General features: G+C 40.4%; 1 protein-coding gene across 1 annotated transcript; it reads right to left on the reverse strand.

Moving 5' to 3' along the window:
* On the reverse strand, positions 1 to 18438 carry LOC142383695 (potassium channel subfamily K member 2-like). Its single transcript, XM_075469357.1, has 10 exons — positions 18365 to 18438; positions 11955 to 12064; positions 10774 to 10880; positions 10533 to 10645; positions 9344 to 9434; positions 7092 to 7209; positions 6174 to 6334; positions 3289 to 3475; positions 3064 to 3203; positions 1 to 339 (listed from the first exon to the last, which is right to left on the reverse strand). Exons 1-10 carry the CDS (start codon positions 18436 to 18438, stop codon positions 1 to 3), a joined length of 1440 nt encoding a protein of 479 aa, XP_075325472.1.
* Positions 18439 to 19297: the final 859 nt, after the last annotated feature.

Raw genomic sequence — 19297 nt, forward strand, 5'->3', positions numbered from 1 at the left:
CTACTTGAAATGTTCAATAATTGAGATCTCTCCCATCTCGGGGTCCAAGCCGTTCATGAGCAAACAGCCGTTTCTGGCCAGAGGTGTTCTCGAGCCTTGCATCCCGGCCTCCCTCTCATTCTTCTCCCGTTCGTCGTTGAAATTGACGGACACACTGCGTTTGGGCAAAGTGAGCTCAGGTGCTGAGCTGAATCCCAGTTCTGAGGAAAGTTTGCGTTTAATTGATGCAGCACGCTGGAACTTATCGTAGATCTCGACACTGACACGACGGCGGGTTTCTTTGAACTCTGCAGAGACATTAGCTGTCCACTCCGCAGCGTGAGCTCGGATCTCCCCAACCTGAAAGGAGACAGGGACAGAAAGGTCAAAAGAGCAGCTGTAAGAAGATAGCAGAGAAGACACATGGATGACACTTTGTTTCACTGGTTATGGGTCACAGAGTTAGACAGTTTTGATGAAAGTGTGAGTCACATTTAAATGAAAATGAGTTAAAGAACATCATAGTAATCTTTTTCCACCTTTACTGCATCTGTGAAGTTATGCAAGCTTCAGACCAGGCAGAACACTGAAGTAATCTATGTTTTGTCTGATTGCAATTACTGTAGCTGTTCTGGATACACTTCGCCGCCATTGATTTAATTTCATGACTCTTTTTTTTTTAATCGTTGTTATAAGTACAATTTTTATAAAGGATTTATGATCAGATGAAATTACCGTAATAGTTCATGAAGCAGATTGGTGAGCCTGAACTGGATCACTACGGACACAAGGTATCATTCTAACTTCTTAAGACCCGAGCTTTACTTTTGTATGAATGTGTGTTCTCCTACCTATTTGGGATAAGTAAAACTTGGTAAGTAAGCATGGCCTTTTAACAGGAGGTAGTTTTTGAGAAATAAACGTGCCCTCATACGGGGACGAAGGTCTATTCTATGAAGACCTGTGTTTGAGTGTTGGGACAAAACATCATGCTATAGCTGGATGGAGAAGAGGTTCTGGTATAGGATGCTTGTCATTATGTATGAGCTTGCTGGGCCTGTTAGCTCTTGGAAGATACATTTTACCTTAGGAGTGAGTGTGAGCGTGTGTGTGGTTGTTTGTCTCGTTTGTCTCTGTGTGGCCCTGTGATGGACTGGCGGCCTGTCCAGGGTGCACCTGCCTCTCGCCCGACGACCGCTGGGATAGGCTCCAGCCCCCCCGCGACCCGACCGACGGATTAAGCGGGTATAGAAAATGGATGGATGGATAGGTAAGAGAATACACCTCTTTGAATTTGATTCAGCTGTGGTTGGTGCTTCAGTTGATGATGAATCAATCAAGAAATGGACAGACTTTGTGGGTGGAAGGCTTGTGGGTGTTATGAATAAGTGAGGTTTCACTGATGACTGAACATTTTTGAAAGGCCAAAAACAATGCTGGTTTGTCTTTTTCTATCATTAATCTGTGACATTAATGTTGGGTGGAAAAATGTGTGTCCGGAGTTTAGCTTTCTAATCATTGCACTCAACTGAGTTACCCATGGAAAGACAAAAGAAATCCTTTTTAATCCAAAAGAATACAGCTGATCTCTTATTGTTTTCAACAGTGTACTTGTATATTTTGTGTTTAACCTTGAAACGAGACGAAGAGAAACAGAGCGTAAGTAAAGAGGAGAGTGACAATGTAACTGACCAGGAAGTCAACTCAACTGCATTAAAACAATGCATCTGCATCTAAACAGGGCTGTACACAGTATTCATTAACCCCCGAAAATCTGAAACATGCATTCAACAGGACTCATCTTACAATACCCAAAATAGTCATAATATGCAACTATATCATTGGCAGAGCAGAAAATAAGCAGAAAGCAAGCAGACCCATTACTTTTTTATCTGACCCACTGAGCAGAGATGAAAGAATGATAATAAGATTCACTCAGTGTTCTAGCCACATTGTACCACCATGTACAGAAACTGTAAACAATGCAGGAAAACACAGTTTCATACTTTGCCAAATGGGGACAGGTCCCAGTTTTGCTGCTTGTTTGGTCTCTACCGATGAACATGTCAAAGCATCCGACTGTTGCTGCTGTTTTCATTCAAGGTTAATTCAATTTTGCTTAACTAGTATGTGTCTTTAGACATGCTTCAGCTTTGTTCTAAGGTCTAAGCAGCCTCAGAACCCTCCTGGTGTCACTTTAGGCAAAAAAAAAAAGTTTGTTCACGACTCTCTTGATGTCTTTGTTTCTAACTATATCACAGTGACTGACAATAATAACACAAACATATTTACAAGCTGGTGAGAATGTAGTGTATCACAGCAGGACTTCAGCATGAGAACCCATGGGTGCATGAGTAAACACGCACACACACACAGATGATCAAACATCACCTCAGCCTCATCATTTGGCTAATTATGTTGAACTAAAGGGGACCCTGTGTCATGTCATCATGCTCTTGCCCAGCACTCAAGAAGATGTTTTTCAGTTAAGACCCAGCTGAAATGTAACTCAAAATCCATGCTCACTGGTGAAATCCAATTATCAAATGGCGACAGCTCTATTTTTCTGAAGGGGGACCTAAGGGTTTTTTTTAATGAGGTGCTGATATCTTCCAGATGTTTCTCGATAGAAATTGAATTCATTTCCATAACTTGAGCTATATTTAGTATAGAAACAGTTCTATATTCATCTCACAATAGGAACCTCATCACATATTGCCTAAATGGTCTTTCCCTCCCGCTGGAGATGTTCATGATATTGTCCGTGGTCATGTGTTTGGATGGCAGAGGGTCGATTGGATTAGAAAACAGTTGTGTCACTGAAATGAAGTTAAACAGAGGGCAAAAGTTGATGTGGGGATATGGCTCAGTAGCTGAGAAGCTCTTGTTATTTGTGTGTCACTGCACAAACGGAGAGACACAAGTAGAAAAAGTCAGAGGATGGAAAGAGGTGATGTGGTATGCAAAGCAAAGTGAAACAAAAGTCACAGCAACAAGATGCGAAAAAAAAAAGATGCAGAAGATGCACGAAAGAGGACAAAGCCACTAAATTAATCAGCAGACAAAAACCCAGCTGTCTCGTACCTCTTCTTTTGTCTTCTTGGAAATGACCCTGAGCCAGTCTCCTATCATGCTGAGAATAGCAGCAAAGTAAGCCAGCCCCACCAGAATCCAGAACCATACCACTGGCTTATAGTAGTCCAGGTACTCTATTTCTGACCCACCTAGACATGTGGCGATAGTTATGAGACATGTCAGCATGATGCAGAAAACACAGAGGTTTAACAAGTGTTTCTGTGTTGAATTCACCTGCCACAAAGTCCCCAAATCCAATAGTAGTCAAGGTGATGACCACAAAATAGAGGGACTCCAGCGCAGACCAGCCCTCGATGTGTTTAAAGATGGCTGCTGGGAGCGCCACAAACAGCAGGCAGCCAAAAAGCACAAACAGCAGTGTGGATATGACCCGGATCTTTGTCTGAGTGATGTCCCAGTGCTGCAGGGGAGATTGAAAAACAAAGGCTCCATTACTAAACTAACCACTGAAACGACTGGTGTCTGTAAGCAGACTACATGTCGTCCATCTTATCACCAGTTAGGGGAAATCAGAATGTGTTGGTACTGACAAAACGTGATACTGAAAAATAAAGAATTAATGTTAATAAAGTTAATAATGTTAATAATCCGCATATTCTAACATATTACAGGATTTTGTGCCAGTTCACAATGTATCGATAGAGATTGTAGTCTTTTTGGATCATTTGTTCATAGTTAATCTGTCAGCCTTTTCACCAAACATATAGTGTATTTGCTCTTATTGCGCTTTTTTACAGTTACTGTTGCAAACAACATTTCATTAACCATATTTTGAAATGAATTCATTTCCCAAAAAGGGAAAAAGTACACATAATAGATACAGATGAAATGTAACCATGACTTATAATATTATTTCTTATTTTTTTTAGAAAATTCGAATAGAAATCTAAACGATAAGTCGTTGTGAATTGCATCAAAAAGAGGCCGCAACTATTGGCCTCTGCCAAATTGAGAAAAACTGCTGATGCTAAGTGTGTAACTCTGTCACTAGTTGCATGCTATCATGCTGACCAAAGCAATGCATACACCTGGATGTTCAGCTGTGGCTTAAGCGATATTTAGTTGTAAACCACATGTTATCCCCCTGGAGACATAAAGGTTTGTACAACCTTTTTATAAGCCAAGGATCAGAGTTGTTTAGATATTTCAAAGAAAAACTTGAAATAAAACAGTGAAAGAGCAATCAGTGTTCATACTCTATTGGTCATAGCTGTTTGTTGACTTCACTCCATCTCAAAGCTGCTAAACATTTGTTTTTATGATGAATGACCAGCTGACAATCACAAAGCTTTCCATTGTAGAGAAAACTGTTTTTGATGCTTAATGTTAAAAGTGCTGAACAATGTGAGCAATAATAGCATTATCCATTGTTTGGTCTCTTGGATGCTGTATAGATTAAATTACATTAGCTGTGGGTAACACTGCTGTCCTACACAATCTGCACAGTCCAATAATTCATTCATTGTGTGCCTTTGCAAACACACAATGAACTTTTGTCCTCTGCCCTCAGCCATGATACTCATTATCGAGTCCCTCAGGAGCCCTGAGAGCAGCAAAAGGAGCCAATCACTCCCTCTGTATTCAGATTTTTCTTCCAGTCATTTAAAACCCCAATAGTGTTTAGTGAGGTGTGTAAACTTTGAAAAAAGCTGAATTAGTTTTTAGATATTTCTTAGATCTTCATGCCTGTTGTTACACAACTGAGATCCTTAGTTTCTGCCTCATCTTAGACACACTGTCTTTAAGCAGAAATATAATATCACCACTAAAAATAAGATAATCAACCTGAGTTTACTCGCTAACTGTATAGATTATCAGAGTACCTACAGTGTGAATTATGTAGAAAGCATTAACATTTTAATGAGAGTGGGATTCAGAATAAAAACAATTAATATATTCAGTACAACCTCTGGAGTCATCATAAATCGACACAGATACTTAAATTAATGTAATTTATTTCTTCTTACTTTTAATGGGTAGCTCAGCCTGCAGGGATTTTCCAGTCCTTTCAAACCATCATTAACTTGTTAACCTTGTGGGCACGAGTTATGGCAACGTCTCATTTACCTATGGCCACATAGTAATAATTTTATTTCTAATGTCACCAGGGGGGCATTGAAGGACTCATTTCGAAGTGAAGATTCAACAAACCCAGAAAGGTAGTTTATGCTTGCTTACATATATATATTGTAACAGAGGATTGATTAATGGATCTCATCCTCAGTGCAAGCTTTAATTATTCAAACGCATGCTTCAATAGTTAAATCTGACTGGATGATTCCTGTAAATATAAACCAAGAGAGATGAGATGTGATATGAGTTACTCAGGGTAGTTAATATATATCTAGTCCTTAAAGGGATAGTTCGCCTCTTTTGACATGAAGCTGTATGACATCCCACATTAGCAATATCATTTATGAACATTTTCTTACCCCCCGCTGCGTCCTGTGAGCCGAGTTCCAGCTGAGTTTTGGCGTTGACGAAGGTAGTCCGGCTAGTTGGCCTGGATCAAAAAAATAAAGCGTTTTGCTTCTCAAAACAATATGCGTTCAAAAGAGTAATACATTTGCATCACAAAATCGTTGTCCAGGAAAAAGTCAGACCACACAATCGCTTGGCGCTATTTTCTCTCCCGCCGACAGCCGCGCCTGTTTCACGGTGTTTACTGCTCGGAAGCAGGGGACTGCTCGGTCTGCACGATCTAAACCGTGAAACAGGCGCGGAGGGAGACAAAATAGCGCCAAGCGATAGTGAGGTCTGACTTTTTTCCTGGAGAACGATTTTGTGATGCAAATGTATTACTCTTTTGAACACATATTGTTTTGAGAAGCAAGATGTTTTATTTTTTAAGCCCCAGCCAACTAGCCGGACTACCTTCGTCAACGCCAAAACGAGGCTGGAACTCGGCTCACAGGACGCAGCAGGGGGGTAAGTCAATGTTCATAAATGATATCGTTAATATGGGATGTCATACAGCTTCATGTCAAATGAGGCGAACTATCCCTTTAAACTACCCTGACTACTCTGTGCCTGAGAAATACATGTTTGTCTCTCCACCTGTTAATGTGTGTGTGTTTTGTGTGTTACTCCGGACTCACCACAAACATTTTCTCCACTTTGGCGATGCCTTTGCCAAAGATGGTGCCGAGCTGATCTCCAACACCAGCCAAAAGGAAACCAAACAGAGGTATCCCCAGCAGAGCATAGACAATACAGAATATTCTTCCGCCTTCAGTGTGGGGAGAGATGTTTCCAAAACCTGTAGAGAGCACAGTTAGGAACTGAGACGGAGAAATATATAAACAGTGATCTGAATCACTGAATCGAGGCTGTTGCACGAAGACTACAGCATCAGTGTTTTCCCTGTCCCCTGATTTTTTTGCCTTCGTGTTTCTTTCACACTCTGAACATCACATATTGTATATAAGTGGGATCCGGCTAATTAGTGTAACATTGTGGTCAAACTCATTTTTCAAGATGTTTTTTTTTTTATATACAGAAAACAAAGGAGTTACAAGAGCAACATAATGATATAGTTTCACCAGCAATGTAATTGTAAGGGGTGAAGGCTTGCAGCACAGGCCAATGCTCTGAGTCACTGTTTTGGAAACGAAAACGATCAAACCAAAGGAAGGCAACCAAGACAGTAAAATTGATCACTGATGACAGACTGACATGATGATTTACAGACGCACGCACAAAGAAAGTGTAAGTGATTTGTAAGTGTGCTAGTTTGATTATATCCAGGAAGCAGATGTAGGATCAATGACTACAGAAACTGCACTTTCCACAGCAGCAGGTCACCGTTATGTAACTGAAAAGCAACAATCAGAGGGTTGTCCACATGAATGCAACCACAACTATTTCACTTCATTGTAAAGATATTAAAACGAGTGAATTTCATGTGGTAATACACATTAAGGAGTGGGAAAAGCATGAATCTTTCATTCACATATGCATAACTACAGCATAGTCTCAATCAAAACATGTATTCTTGTTGTGTGCGTGTTTCCTACCAATGGTTGTGATGACAGTCCCAGCAAAGAAGAAGGCAGAGCTCAGGTCCCACAGGCTGCTGTGGTTGGTCAGTGTTCCTGCCGGGTTCACCCCTGAACGGATAGCCGCCACAACTTGCTGGACAGGGGAAGAGAAAAATTACCATGAGACATTTTCATATTCAGTTTGAAAACCATAAGTTGTGTGACTTTCTCGTGCTATAGATAATTCGGGTCATTTGTTTCTTGTCGAGGAGCAGGACTATGAGCTTTTTGTCTGCCTATGCAATCGATAAAATAAATACTGGATATGAAGCTTGTAATGTCTGTGAACACAGAATAAAACTGGAGCTGTTAAGCAGAATGCCTTAATGCGGGTTTAGAGCTGTGAACAGTATGAACAACGGTGCTGTAACAAACAACAGAAACGACCTTTAGTGACTCAGCTGCTCTTTTTTTTCCACGCCTGTAAAGCTGATGAGCTGTCCATGGTGCTGAAGACTCTGACTCCACTGTACTGATAGCAAATAGAACTGCCATCTCTTTGCTCTGTGGTTAGAGAGAGGTCAAATTAAAGACCTCTTTAGAGATTTGAGCATTACTTGTAGGGTTCCCTTAAATGTTCCACCTTTTCTTAACATATTAGATGGTCTACTCTAAACTTTTGTTTCAACTTTCGTGAAGCAGGGGACCACTGCACAACATCACAGTCCTTTGATTAAAAACAACAATTCCCACAATACTCTGTTGTGGGAAGCACTCCCACAGCCGCTTGATTTCTTTATGTTATTGTGTGTTTTTTTTTTTACAAAAGTTGACAAGGAATGTTTTGCGTGGTAATGGGATTGTTTCTGTTAATTAAAAGGGTTTTGTGGTTTTGACACTGTCAGTCAGGGCTGTCTGACAGCATGACCAGCGTTCATTATTGACTTTGATCACATGACTATTTTATTGGACTATGTCAGTTTCAGTTTAACCAACTACGATCTGAGACTTCCTTTAAGAAGACCCTCTAAAAACTAAGAATCTTCAGGAAAACTTAAACATGTTCACTAAACCTTTAATTTCACAGTCTCTAAAAAATTAGGAACCTGAAATAAAAAAAGCATTTCAGATATTAAATCTTCAGCTTTTTTGTTCATTCTTAAAATTGTCCAGTTTTTTTCAATAATGTTTTTTAGACCATTTCATTGTGTGTCTTAAAATTGTTAATTTGACTCCAACATTGCATCAGGCTCGAAAGGTAAAAGCATTCCTATGTTGCATCAGGCCTCAATGGGTTAAGTGCATGCTATATTTAGAATAATTTCACCTCAGACCTGATCCTTCCTAATGTCCCAGTTATGGTATATATTCTCTGGGGATAATTACTGAGATCATTTAACCAGACAGACGCAATGATAGCTGTATGAGAGGGTCTTGAGGAGAAAGGTCTGAGCTGCTACAGCTGGACTTCCTACAGTGGAAGGGATTAAGTGTTCCCTACTCACAAGATGGCAACAGCTCAAAAACAATTAGTTCCACCAGTGGTGCTGATAGTTTTCATCCTGTGGCACTTATTGAATTGACTGCATTTTCAGTAAAGAAGCAAACGTTTACCGTCACTATTCCAAACGAATTAGTTAACTCAGAGGAATGGACCACTTCAAAGGTTTGGACTCAAGTAAGAATCGAACCCAACCTCAAAGAAAAATAACAATACTGGTCTGGTGTTCAGTGTTTAAGTAGGAGGCCTCGGAACGGTTATGTGGATAAGTTCATAGAAAATGTCCAGAGTTTTGAAAAAGCTGTTGCTGTCTCTCTTGGTAGGACTTGCATTTGCAAATCAAGCTTAAGGAGCTTAAGCTTGTTTTATATGGCCAACGTTTGTCTTTTAAATACTTGGTAACTTTGTGAAAGGATCTTTTTGTGACTCAAGTTATCATCTTTTATCAAATCCAAGTAGCTTTACTGCCTAAAACTAATCACACAGTAAAAATAACAAAATAAATTTAAAAAAACAAACATTCAAACAGCAGGAATAAATTATCCAGAATGTGTCAAAAACCTCAGTTTTCTTTGTGATAGTCTGTTCATATCACACTTCCAACAAACCTGTCGTCTAATGCTGCTTTGTGATGGCTCACACTCAGGCTTATACATCTTTTGGGAGGCATTGGACAATAACTTGTTTTGTCGTTAAGGTATAAAGGTATGTTTCCCAGATTGATACTTAATTTTACTCAGGACATGCACAGCTGTAGGCTATAGTTGAAATATGAGATCAGTCTCACCTTAACCAGCTCCTCCAGCTGGCTCTGGTTGACACAAGAGTGTCTTGACAAAAACTCCAGCTTCTGGGACAGGATAGCCAAACGCTGGGCACTACAAGAGAGAAACAGAGTCGGGTCATTGTCTTTCAAAAGCAGTGTGTATCCTCCCTATTTAAGAATTGGGATGAGAGTGGATAAAGAGATGTCTCTTCTCAGAGCCTAATAACTAAACAGAAAAGTTTCTGATATTGACAATTGCTCATTTGGTTTAAAGTGTTTGAAAATTGTTTTACAGGTAATAGACTCATCTGCTGAAGTGTAAAAACATGAAACGCTGACTCTGGAGTGAGAGTTAGTTTAATTTGTCCTCAGTTAAAGTGTTAACACGGGGTGCAAAAAGATTGATTGCAAGGAGATCCGACATCATCTGCAGATATAAAAACTCCATTCTAAGATAATGATATATGCAATTCACCACTATTCAAAGTTATATGCAGAACATCCTGCGTGACTGCCACCATCTTGCTCATCACCTTTTCCAACTGCTGCCCTCAGGTAGAAGGTACAGGTCCCTACAGACTCGGACTGAAAGACTGGCCAACAGCCTATACCCTCAGGCCATAAGACTTTGGAACCAATCACTACTGCCTAAACATTAACGTTTAACTCTTTATTTATACTGGGGCTGGAAGGTTGTTGTTTATTTATTTAGATGTATGGGTGTGTGTGTGTGGGGGGGCGGGTAGCAAGCACCTAAAACTCTGTTGCACTTTGTTGTAAGCGGGATGGGGGAAGGAGGGAATCAAGCTCTGGTGTCACTTTTGTCTTTGATGCACTTTGTCACTTTGGATCTACTACTACTGTGTTTGTACTCCAAACTAAATTTCGTTGGTTTTTTTTGACAATGACAATAAACTCTTCAATCAATTCAATCAATATATAGAATTTCTGCCTATAGGTTGCTCTTCATGTTACAATACAACTACAACAAAAAAAACAACAACATACGGAACTAATGAGAAAGACTCTATCCAATACATCTAAATGTGAGTAAGAGACCTGCACGGTGTTACAGCATTAATGCAACCACGTTGCACTTTGTAGACGGGTAGTTTTTAGTTTGCATGGAGTCATTTACTGCAGACATGCTGACAGGAGTATGATGGCTAAAAGGTGAACGCATAAAGACAGCTGCTTTTAAGCTGCCTACCTCTCATGAGGTTGCTCCAGAGATCTGAAGACTGCAGCTCCCATCACCAGGTACAGAACCACCAAAAGAAAGATTGCTGTCACCGTTTTCCACTTCATCACCGTGGCAACCACCTGCAACACTTTAGCTGTTCAATCAATGCGAATACATACGGGAGGTGTCCACAAGCATATCTAACAGAACTCTTGAGGCATTTTTTAAAAATCACTTTGGTGGCCTTGGTTTACTTTTTTCCTCTCACCTCACTTTCCTCTCGAGGAGTCAGTGTGATTTGCTTTGTGGAGAAGGAGAGGCGGGGCTTAGTGTTGTGAGTGGCGGATTTAGGGTCCAATAAATCTGGAGCTGCCACTGTGAGGGGAAAGGAGAAAATGATACTGAATTTTTTTGCCTTTCTCCCTCAGGAACTTTCCCATTGCCTGACTTTGCTCAGATGTTGCTCTGGTCAACACATTCAGATGATAAATCTTAGAAATCCTTTCAAATAAATCATCAACACCAGTGAAGGCATAAAGCAAGCCTCAAATGTATAGGTTAGGAACACTTTGGTGTGCAATACATGTGTGTTCTGGACAGAGAAGCGGCAGAGAGTCACCATTTATCAGTGTTGGACTACAAAGATAAAAACACAATATGTTTGTTTTATCATTTTTCAGTAATCTTAAAATAACAAATTAGAATATACATGAATGACAGATATCTCATCGATGTAATTACAAATGTAAAAGTGAAATACTGTAAGGTACTTTAAAATATTTGACATTTTGCATAGTCTTGCAGCAAAAGTGTTTTTGTATAAAAGGGATGAAATGAGAGTGATAGAGCTACAGAAAGTTTGACAAGATGTGGGAGGATCAAAAGATGGATGATATTCACAAATGAAGAGAAGAACAATTTAGACGGAGGTGATTTTCTTTTTTTCCAGTTAATTAAAAAATAGTTAAGATCAACAGAGCACAGGGAACAACTGACTTCAGTTGAAAATATCAAGCTTTTTATAAGCATAACCTCAGAAACACTCATCTTTCCACAAAACATCTCAGTGACCCAAAGTTCAACTCTCTATGTGATCATCCTCTGTTCTCTTTGGTGATCAGTGTATCATTTGCTTAGCAAAAAAAAAAAAAAGGACTCAAAAATGTTACAAAACACCAGTTGTATAGCAGAGAGTCAGAACAAGAGGAGCAAGTCTTGGATAAGCTTCTTGATTACATGATAAGTATCTTCAGAACTGTGTGTGCAGCCACCTGCCTGCATCTGAATGCACCTGATACTCAAAAACTGGATCGGGTTAAGATGAAGTGTCGAGATGAGTTCTATAAATATTGTCCCCTCCCCTCTTACTTAAAAAAATCTGCACTTACTCGTTGTTGCCAGCTATCCGATGCCCTCCGCTCTCCTGTTCTCCTCATCCAAGGCTCTCACTGCGTTTAGGGGAATCTTTCCTCCTCCTCGTGTCTCCTCCTGACGGTGCTGAGGCTGGGTGACGGACTGGAGCTCCGTCTTCCCTCTGCTTTTCCTCTCGACTTTTACCACTAATCGGACACAAATCTTGCGGCTACAAGTTAGTTTTATGTCTCCACGTGCCACAGCAAAGAGTTTTCTCTGTTCTCTCCCTCTTTCAGACCCTCTACTGTTCAGCTCTCCGCCATCCACTGCGTGCAGCCAGGCTTTTGAGCGCACCGCTGGAACGGTAGAATATTATGGAGAGAGAGAGCGAGAGAGGCGTGGGGTGAGGGGTGGAGGTTCAGGGCAGGGGAGGTGCTCTCCAATCTGGGGACACAGAGAAATCCTCTGTTGCATTGGATCCATTGCCAGGAGAAAATAAGTTGATTTTCAATGCTCTCCCTGCACAAGTAATGTCAGAAACCATTACATATCCACAACAAAGAAAGTTTGAAAGTTCATCATTAAGACCTAAACAGAGAGGCTGTGACATGAAATCTTTTTAGTGTTGTCGATGTAGATAACAGACTGGCATGATATGAGAAAAGGCTGCTTATGTTCTATGGAAAAAGAGATGGTTCTGGTGCAGCTTTAGTCATCAAATTTGCAAAATGGACATTCACGAAGCAGCAACTCTTTTATGGTTTGGGGATTTGTTATTTGTCAGTTATGTTAGTCTTACACCTATTATGTTCTTTGTGATTTAGCTCTTGTTCGAGGGTTAAGGTCTGCCCTGTTTCCATGTTTGGTATTCTTTTACTACACACACGTATTTACATACATACATACATACATATATGTATATTTGCTCATGCTCTGCAATGCTTTAGGTTTTCCTCCTTCTCATCGTGAACTGTCTAATGTCTGGCTGCCTTCTGTGAGTTCTGGGTTTGGGTGCTTTGCTCTTCACCTCATGCAACCTCCCAACTTGTGATGCCTTCAATTGCTTTAGGTGCTGCTTGTGGTCCTTCTGCTTGTCATGAGATTGTGAAACGTTCTAAAAAGAGTGACTTTTAGGGGCTAGAAGATATTGAACAAGATTAAAACAAGATTTAAAAAAAACTTGCAAAACATTGATTAAAATTTCTGAACTGAAAAGTGAAACTAATTGGATATGACTGGCGGCCTGTCCTGGGTGTACCCTGCCTCTCTCCCGATGACCGCTGGGATAGGCTCCAGCCCCCCCGCGACCTGACTGACGGATTTAGCGGATATAGAAAATAGCTGGATGGATGGAATTGGATATGATAATTGATGCAAAACACATATCAGAATAAATTCACACTCTTGTGGTGTTTAGTGTGGATGTCAGGTCACCATAATTACTTTCTAAAACTGGTTGGTGCTTAATTGTGCAGTTATTAATGTCTGCAAAATGCTTCATTGTACTTTCCAGTGAAAACAAAGTAACCTCAGTGTTCATACAGCAGCATGAGACTTCATGCAATGTTTAACCAGATTAGGTGCTGTAAACCAGCACCCAGTGAACAGAGAGCAGTTTATCATCACAGTTATTCACTGTAATCTAACACGTCTTATTTGCTTCAGGATATTTACTCATGCTGCCATGGTCACACTTTCAATTCAGAGTTTCAGTCTGGACTTGTAGGAGAAGAAAAAAAACTAAGAGAACAGAAGCAGGCAGTATAATTTAATCAGTTTACCACCTGTAGCAGCACATATATTCACATATTCATATTCACATGCTTTTGTTTCTTTTTAGAAACTTAGATGAGATGTGCAGGTGAGATGGGATTGAGCCAGGCTGAATGCTGCTTTTGAAGCCACTGCAGACAACATACAGGTAGAAAAAAGTTCATGCATACATTTAACCAAAGTTAGAAAAATCAGGAGCTTAAGACTGCTTTGCAGGGAGTCTCCAGTTTGGCCTGCACCCTCTGATTGAAATGAAATTTGGCAGTTTTCTGAGGTGTTGATTGTTGTGTGTTGGTGTGCATGAATCAGGCTGCTATTCACAGACTAATTAAGGCCCTGAAGGTACAGAGGCAGAAGAGAGTGGTATAAATGCACTGTTCAATAGCTCCGATTAAGTTCAGTATTTCGGCTGATTTCTGGGTCCATCTCTCAAATGTCTATGTTTACCGAAGACATGCTGCTTTTTAAGTAACGCTAATCAATCATAATCTATGTGTCATGCTTAAATTGGTCTTTTTCTTTTATTCCTGCCCTTCTCCACAATGGTCCCACTCCTCCCTGTCATTGTCTCAGAACCTGAGGAGAAATTAATAGCAGTTTAAATGTTCGTTCAACCTCACGACTCCAACAATTAAACATTAATTATCCACCCATTCATACTGCTAAACATAGAAGCTGCGTTCATGGCTTTCTCTTTGCGTGTTTCTGATGCATGTGATTGTGCGTGGGCTCAATGTAATTTGTATGCTGACTTGTCGTTTTTTTGTGTGTAAATAACTATGTCCGTGGGGTACTTCATACAGAATATGAAGGTATAATGTTCGCTGCATGTGAGTTTCCTCACTCAGTATAAACTGTTGTGTGTGTATTAGAGACAGCATAGTGCCTCCACAATCTCATCTCAGATGAAAATGTAGGAAAGATACAGACCAGATATGATGAAAAAAGCCCCTGTTCTCAGTGTGCAATACTTATTGGCCACTTCACTCTAAGCTTTGTGATACACAAACACTTCATCATATCCATCAATTTTCTATACCCGCTTAATCCATAGGGTCATGCGGGGAGCTAAACCAGCTGCCCCCCCCCACTGAACTGCTTTTGAATGATGATGTAGACAAGATACTAATCAATAACCTGTTACAGACTAATGGGACTAATCGTTCTTTTAGAATAATGCTGCATGGTATTTGTTCTGATCTCCCCTTCCTCAATCTCAAAATGATTATTGGTTTAACACAGGCATGTTAAGTTCCTGTAGATAGTCAAAGAAGATACAACGAAATATATTCAATTCGCAGACTATTAGTTTCACAGTTTTAGATGAAATAAATCATTTTTAACATTCCTGAAAATAAGCCATGCACATTTCACTTTCAACACCAGTCTACTAGGTCGCACCTTACAGGTCCTCTAATTATCCCCTATTTCTGCCATAATAGATCATTTGATCAGTGACCTGCCTGCTGAGCCCGTCAACAGTCATTTCTGGGCCTCCTGATGTACAAAGCGAACAGTTCTCCTAGTTTGCTGCTGTTTATGGTTGTTTATGATGTGTCCATTTCCTACATGTGGTCTTCAAATTGTTGAGATGCAAATAGAAAAAACTTCATGCCAGCTCCAAGAAACCTATCACTAGCACGTTTGTACGTGTTCTTTTTGTCGGTTTATTTATAAATTTGCTCCACACAGATTTGTTATGGTGACTACCACTCAAAATAAATGTTATTTCAGTTGTAATTTACGTGCCTATGTGTCTATATATGTGTGAGTTGTGCTCTGTCCTGGGGCAGATCATTTGGAAACTGATTGCTTAATGATTGCAGTCAGTCCGTTGTGTGATAATCAGTGATGCTGGTACTTAGTTACACTCAATTTACACAGACCAAATATAGAACTCTCATTTGAGATTATTTTCCTGTCATTTGTTATCAGTGATATGTAGTCTGTCTGAAGGGTAAAATCAATATAAGCTCAAATATCCCGCTGCTATGGAATGAAATGTTAAAAGTTGATGTCACAAAATTAAAAAAAAAAAAATTGGGCATGTTAGTTTTGCAATTCGTGGATCATGAAGTTTGAGGTATCATGCAGACTTCTGATTATGAAAATACCAAGGAAAAACAACAATATGGAACAGTGCTGATTTTTAATTGTGTGCAGCTGTGTTTATATTCATTTATCAAATAATGTTGTCTTATTCATACAAAAGCATGCAGTCTTTCTCCACCTAGTCTTAATTAATTGGAAAAGTTGACCATCACATATGCCCTAAAAGCAGATAGAGAATCAAATCAAACTGATAAGAATTGAAATGATGTGCAGCTTTTCTTAAAGAATCTGATGTGACCCCATTTTGCACTCATGATTTGAGCTAAACCTTTTCCAGTAACTGTTGATCAGTTACTTAATCCTTCCAAACAGTTCAGCCCATTTCTCTTTACAGAGCAGCTTTAACTCTGGGATGTTTGTGAGTTTCCTCACACAAACTACTCGCTTCAGGTCCTGCCACAACATTTCTGTTGGATTATGGTCAGGACTTGGACTTGGCCAAGCCAAAACATCAACATTCTTCTTCTTAAACCATTCGTTGGATCAGTGAGTTGTCTTTTTAGGCTGAGTGTCTGACTGCTTGACCCACTTTCTTGTGAGCTTCAGTTCACAAACAGATGTGCTGACATTTTCCTTTAGCTCACTGGGACTATTTTGAATTCATTGTTCCATCAATGATGGCAAGCTGTCCTGGTCCAGATGCAGGCAAGCTATCCCAAACAGTTCATCCTAAAAGTCCACTTACTGATTTAAGCAGATAAATATGAAATTGTTCGAGGTTCACAAACCTTCAAGCACATTTAATCTATTTCAATATCATTCAACTTCTTTATGAATAAAAATACAGGGAATGTTAGTTTCATGTAGGTAGTGGATGAGCAGGTCCCAAGCAGTTTGTTTGATCTGTGTCCAGCTAGAACCCCTGAGCACAGTCCCGATCACTGAGCACTCGCATACAGGGCATGGCACCAGAGTGATCCCGGGTATCTCAAATCAGTATCAAGGAAGCTGGAATATTCGTTTTTTTGACCCTATGGGATTTTGAGTCTTCACCCTGTAATTTTCCTTGGAAGATGCTTCCGAGGCAAATTGGCCCTGACGACATAGCCCCTGGGTTCCCTGGGGCACTCAAACCCCTCCACCAAAATAAGGTGGCAATTCATGGAGGGTAAACTTATTTTGTCAGGATGGAAAGCACAATACGTTTGAGGTTCACATGTAAAATAGTATTAATGGTAGAAAGAAGAAAGGCATGGGTGGTAAAAAAAAGAGCCAATAATAAAAAATAAAAAAAATACAATGATAAACAACATGTGACTGAAAACCTGAAACAGCTGTGTGTGTGAGACATGGTGTGTGCAGTCAGTCACTGCACAGATGAGTGCACGTGTGCGCATACAACGCCTGTCCGTACAATGCGTGTGTAGCAGTATTTAAGAGGTCTTTCAGTTAATCGGCCCTAACAATGTGCGGCCCCTTCAGATGTCTGTGCAAATATGACCCCGCGTGTACTCAGAACACGATGTGATGGTTGGACACAAGTCTCCAATTAGATACCCATGAAGCGGAACTGCCCTCTGAGTGCGTTTATGTGTGAGTCTGTATGCACAATTACAGTATGTGTTGCCAGTGCGCAAGAGAAACATCCTCGCTGTGAGTCGGACCCAGGCTGGAAACTGCAACAGTGACTGTGACAGTATGACTTTAAAAGTGAGTGTGAGTGTCAGTGTGTGTGTGTGTGTGTGTGTGTGTGCGTGCGTGTGTGAGAGTGAAGCCACTGCAACACAATTAGTGCTTCCTATGATTCCCTGGTTGACCTTAAACCTTGAGCAATTAGCTTGTGGAATGTGACAGCAACTATTTCAAACAAACAGCATGAACCTGTGTGAGTTTGTGTTTGTTCGTGCAAGTAATGGTTCTCTGCAGAACTGAAGTGGGTATTTGTCAATCAAAGTGGGAGTTTTTAAGTGGGCATTCTTTAATGGAAAGACGTGACTGGCTAGAATCAGTCTTCACTGCACTGTGGAGAAAGAGAAACTTCTTGTTTTAATCATCTTTACAAAACTACATAGAAAATGAAGTTGTGATTTTCTGTGATGGTTAAGCCAGACTTTTCGAATTATGAATGGTTGGGCAATCAAAGATGTGCATGATTGCTAACTGTAATACAATTTATACAATTTGTGCAACAAACCTGTTTTGCTGTGAAGGGACAGGGCTCGTTAGTCTCTCAGCCAAGAGGCTGTAGTTCAGCACAGCAGCAGCATAGTGTCTCCTTTACTCTCTGTGTTCACTTGTACTGCATCCTTAATTTGAATTTCCATTGAAGCTACTCTCATTCACATATTTTTCTGTTTCTGTTGTCAAATGGCAAAACAACTCTGATTTGAGCACAGCGAATAGTGGCCCATTAAGACTGACTTCACTGCCGGTTCCTTGTGAGGTTTCTGCTCTGCTCCAAGAGCCTGATTTCTTTTTTTTTTAAAGCCCAGCGACATTTGTTAAAATCACCACTGACTTAAGTTGAAGAAAAAACATCTGCGCTGTGATTTTGGTCATATTTACATGCATGATGATCACTCAGAGAGAAAGTTAGAAGTGGCAGATGCTGCCCTTTCTCCTCTCTGTGGTCCTGATGGCACTGCACCTGCAGGAGGGAGTCTGACTGCTGCTTCACTCACTTTACATCAAGCTGCACACACAGTGCACAGAACTGGATCCTGCCCTCGCAGGGCCCAGCAATAGTCGCTATCATGTTGACAGCTATCTTCTAGTCTAGTTTTTCTTTTTTTTTTCTAAGTGGAGTGGTGCGAAATACTGTACTCATGAGCGCTGAATCAGGGAGGGACTCTGACAAAGGAGCTCAGCTAACAGACAGACAGAATGGGGGCAGCAGAAGAGCAAATTTTTCGCCGTCTAAAACAACTCAAACCTCGAAAGCTTCTTTGAGTTTCAAGGAACTGCTACACATAGTGTATTTTACGCTGTGACAAAGTCACCACCAGTATTCTCTGTAAATGTAACCCCCCCCCCCCTTTTGTCGAGCAGTCTTGAGTTGTATTTTTGGCATTTAATGTTTTTCAGGATGTAATAAGCATCACTGTAAAAAGACATTTAAGACAGCTGTGTCATCTTTCGTATTACCAGACAGCAGATGTTTTCCCCTTCAGAGGGTCAGAAGGTGGGGGCATAGGCTTTAGGACATATTATCGCAAAATCCTGAAGTCACTAGCAAGTGCAAAAAAGTGCAAAACTCCCCCAAAACACAACCCTGACATTTTTTATCATCCCTTTGTTTGATATTTTCTCATTCAACGCGCCCTTCTGATTCTGATCCCTTTTACACCCCACAAAGCTTTGACCTCTAATCCTGGCTGGACTGATGAAACCATCTTCATCTGGAAATGTTCTGTTGTCAGCTGTAATGAGGAGCATGCATCTTACATCTACCACCAGTCTCAGAGGGTAGGGGCGGAGTGAGCACTTTCCCACTCACTGTCCCTCCAAAGAGGCTGTTCTCAGAGAGATTTAAAACAGAGGTCAGAGAAGGGCTACTGTGCTTAAACCAATAGGCATTTTGACTAAGACCTGTCTTAAGGTAGACTATGACATAC

This window comes from Odontesthes bonariensis, chromosome 1 (assembly GCF_027942865.1).
Source record: "Odontesthes bonariensis isolate fOdoBon6 chromosome 1, fOdoBon6.hap1, whole genome shotgun sequence".
Classification (NCBI taxonomy): domain Eukaryota; kingdom Metazoa; phylum Chordata; class Actinopteri; order Atheriniformes; family Atherinopsidae; genus Odontesthes; species Odontesthes bonariensis.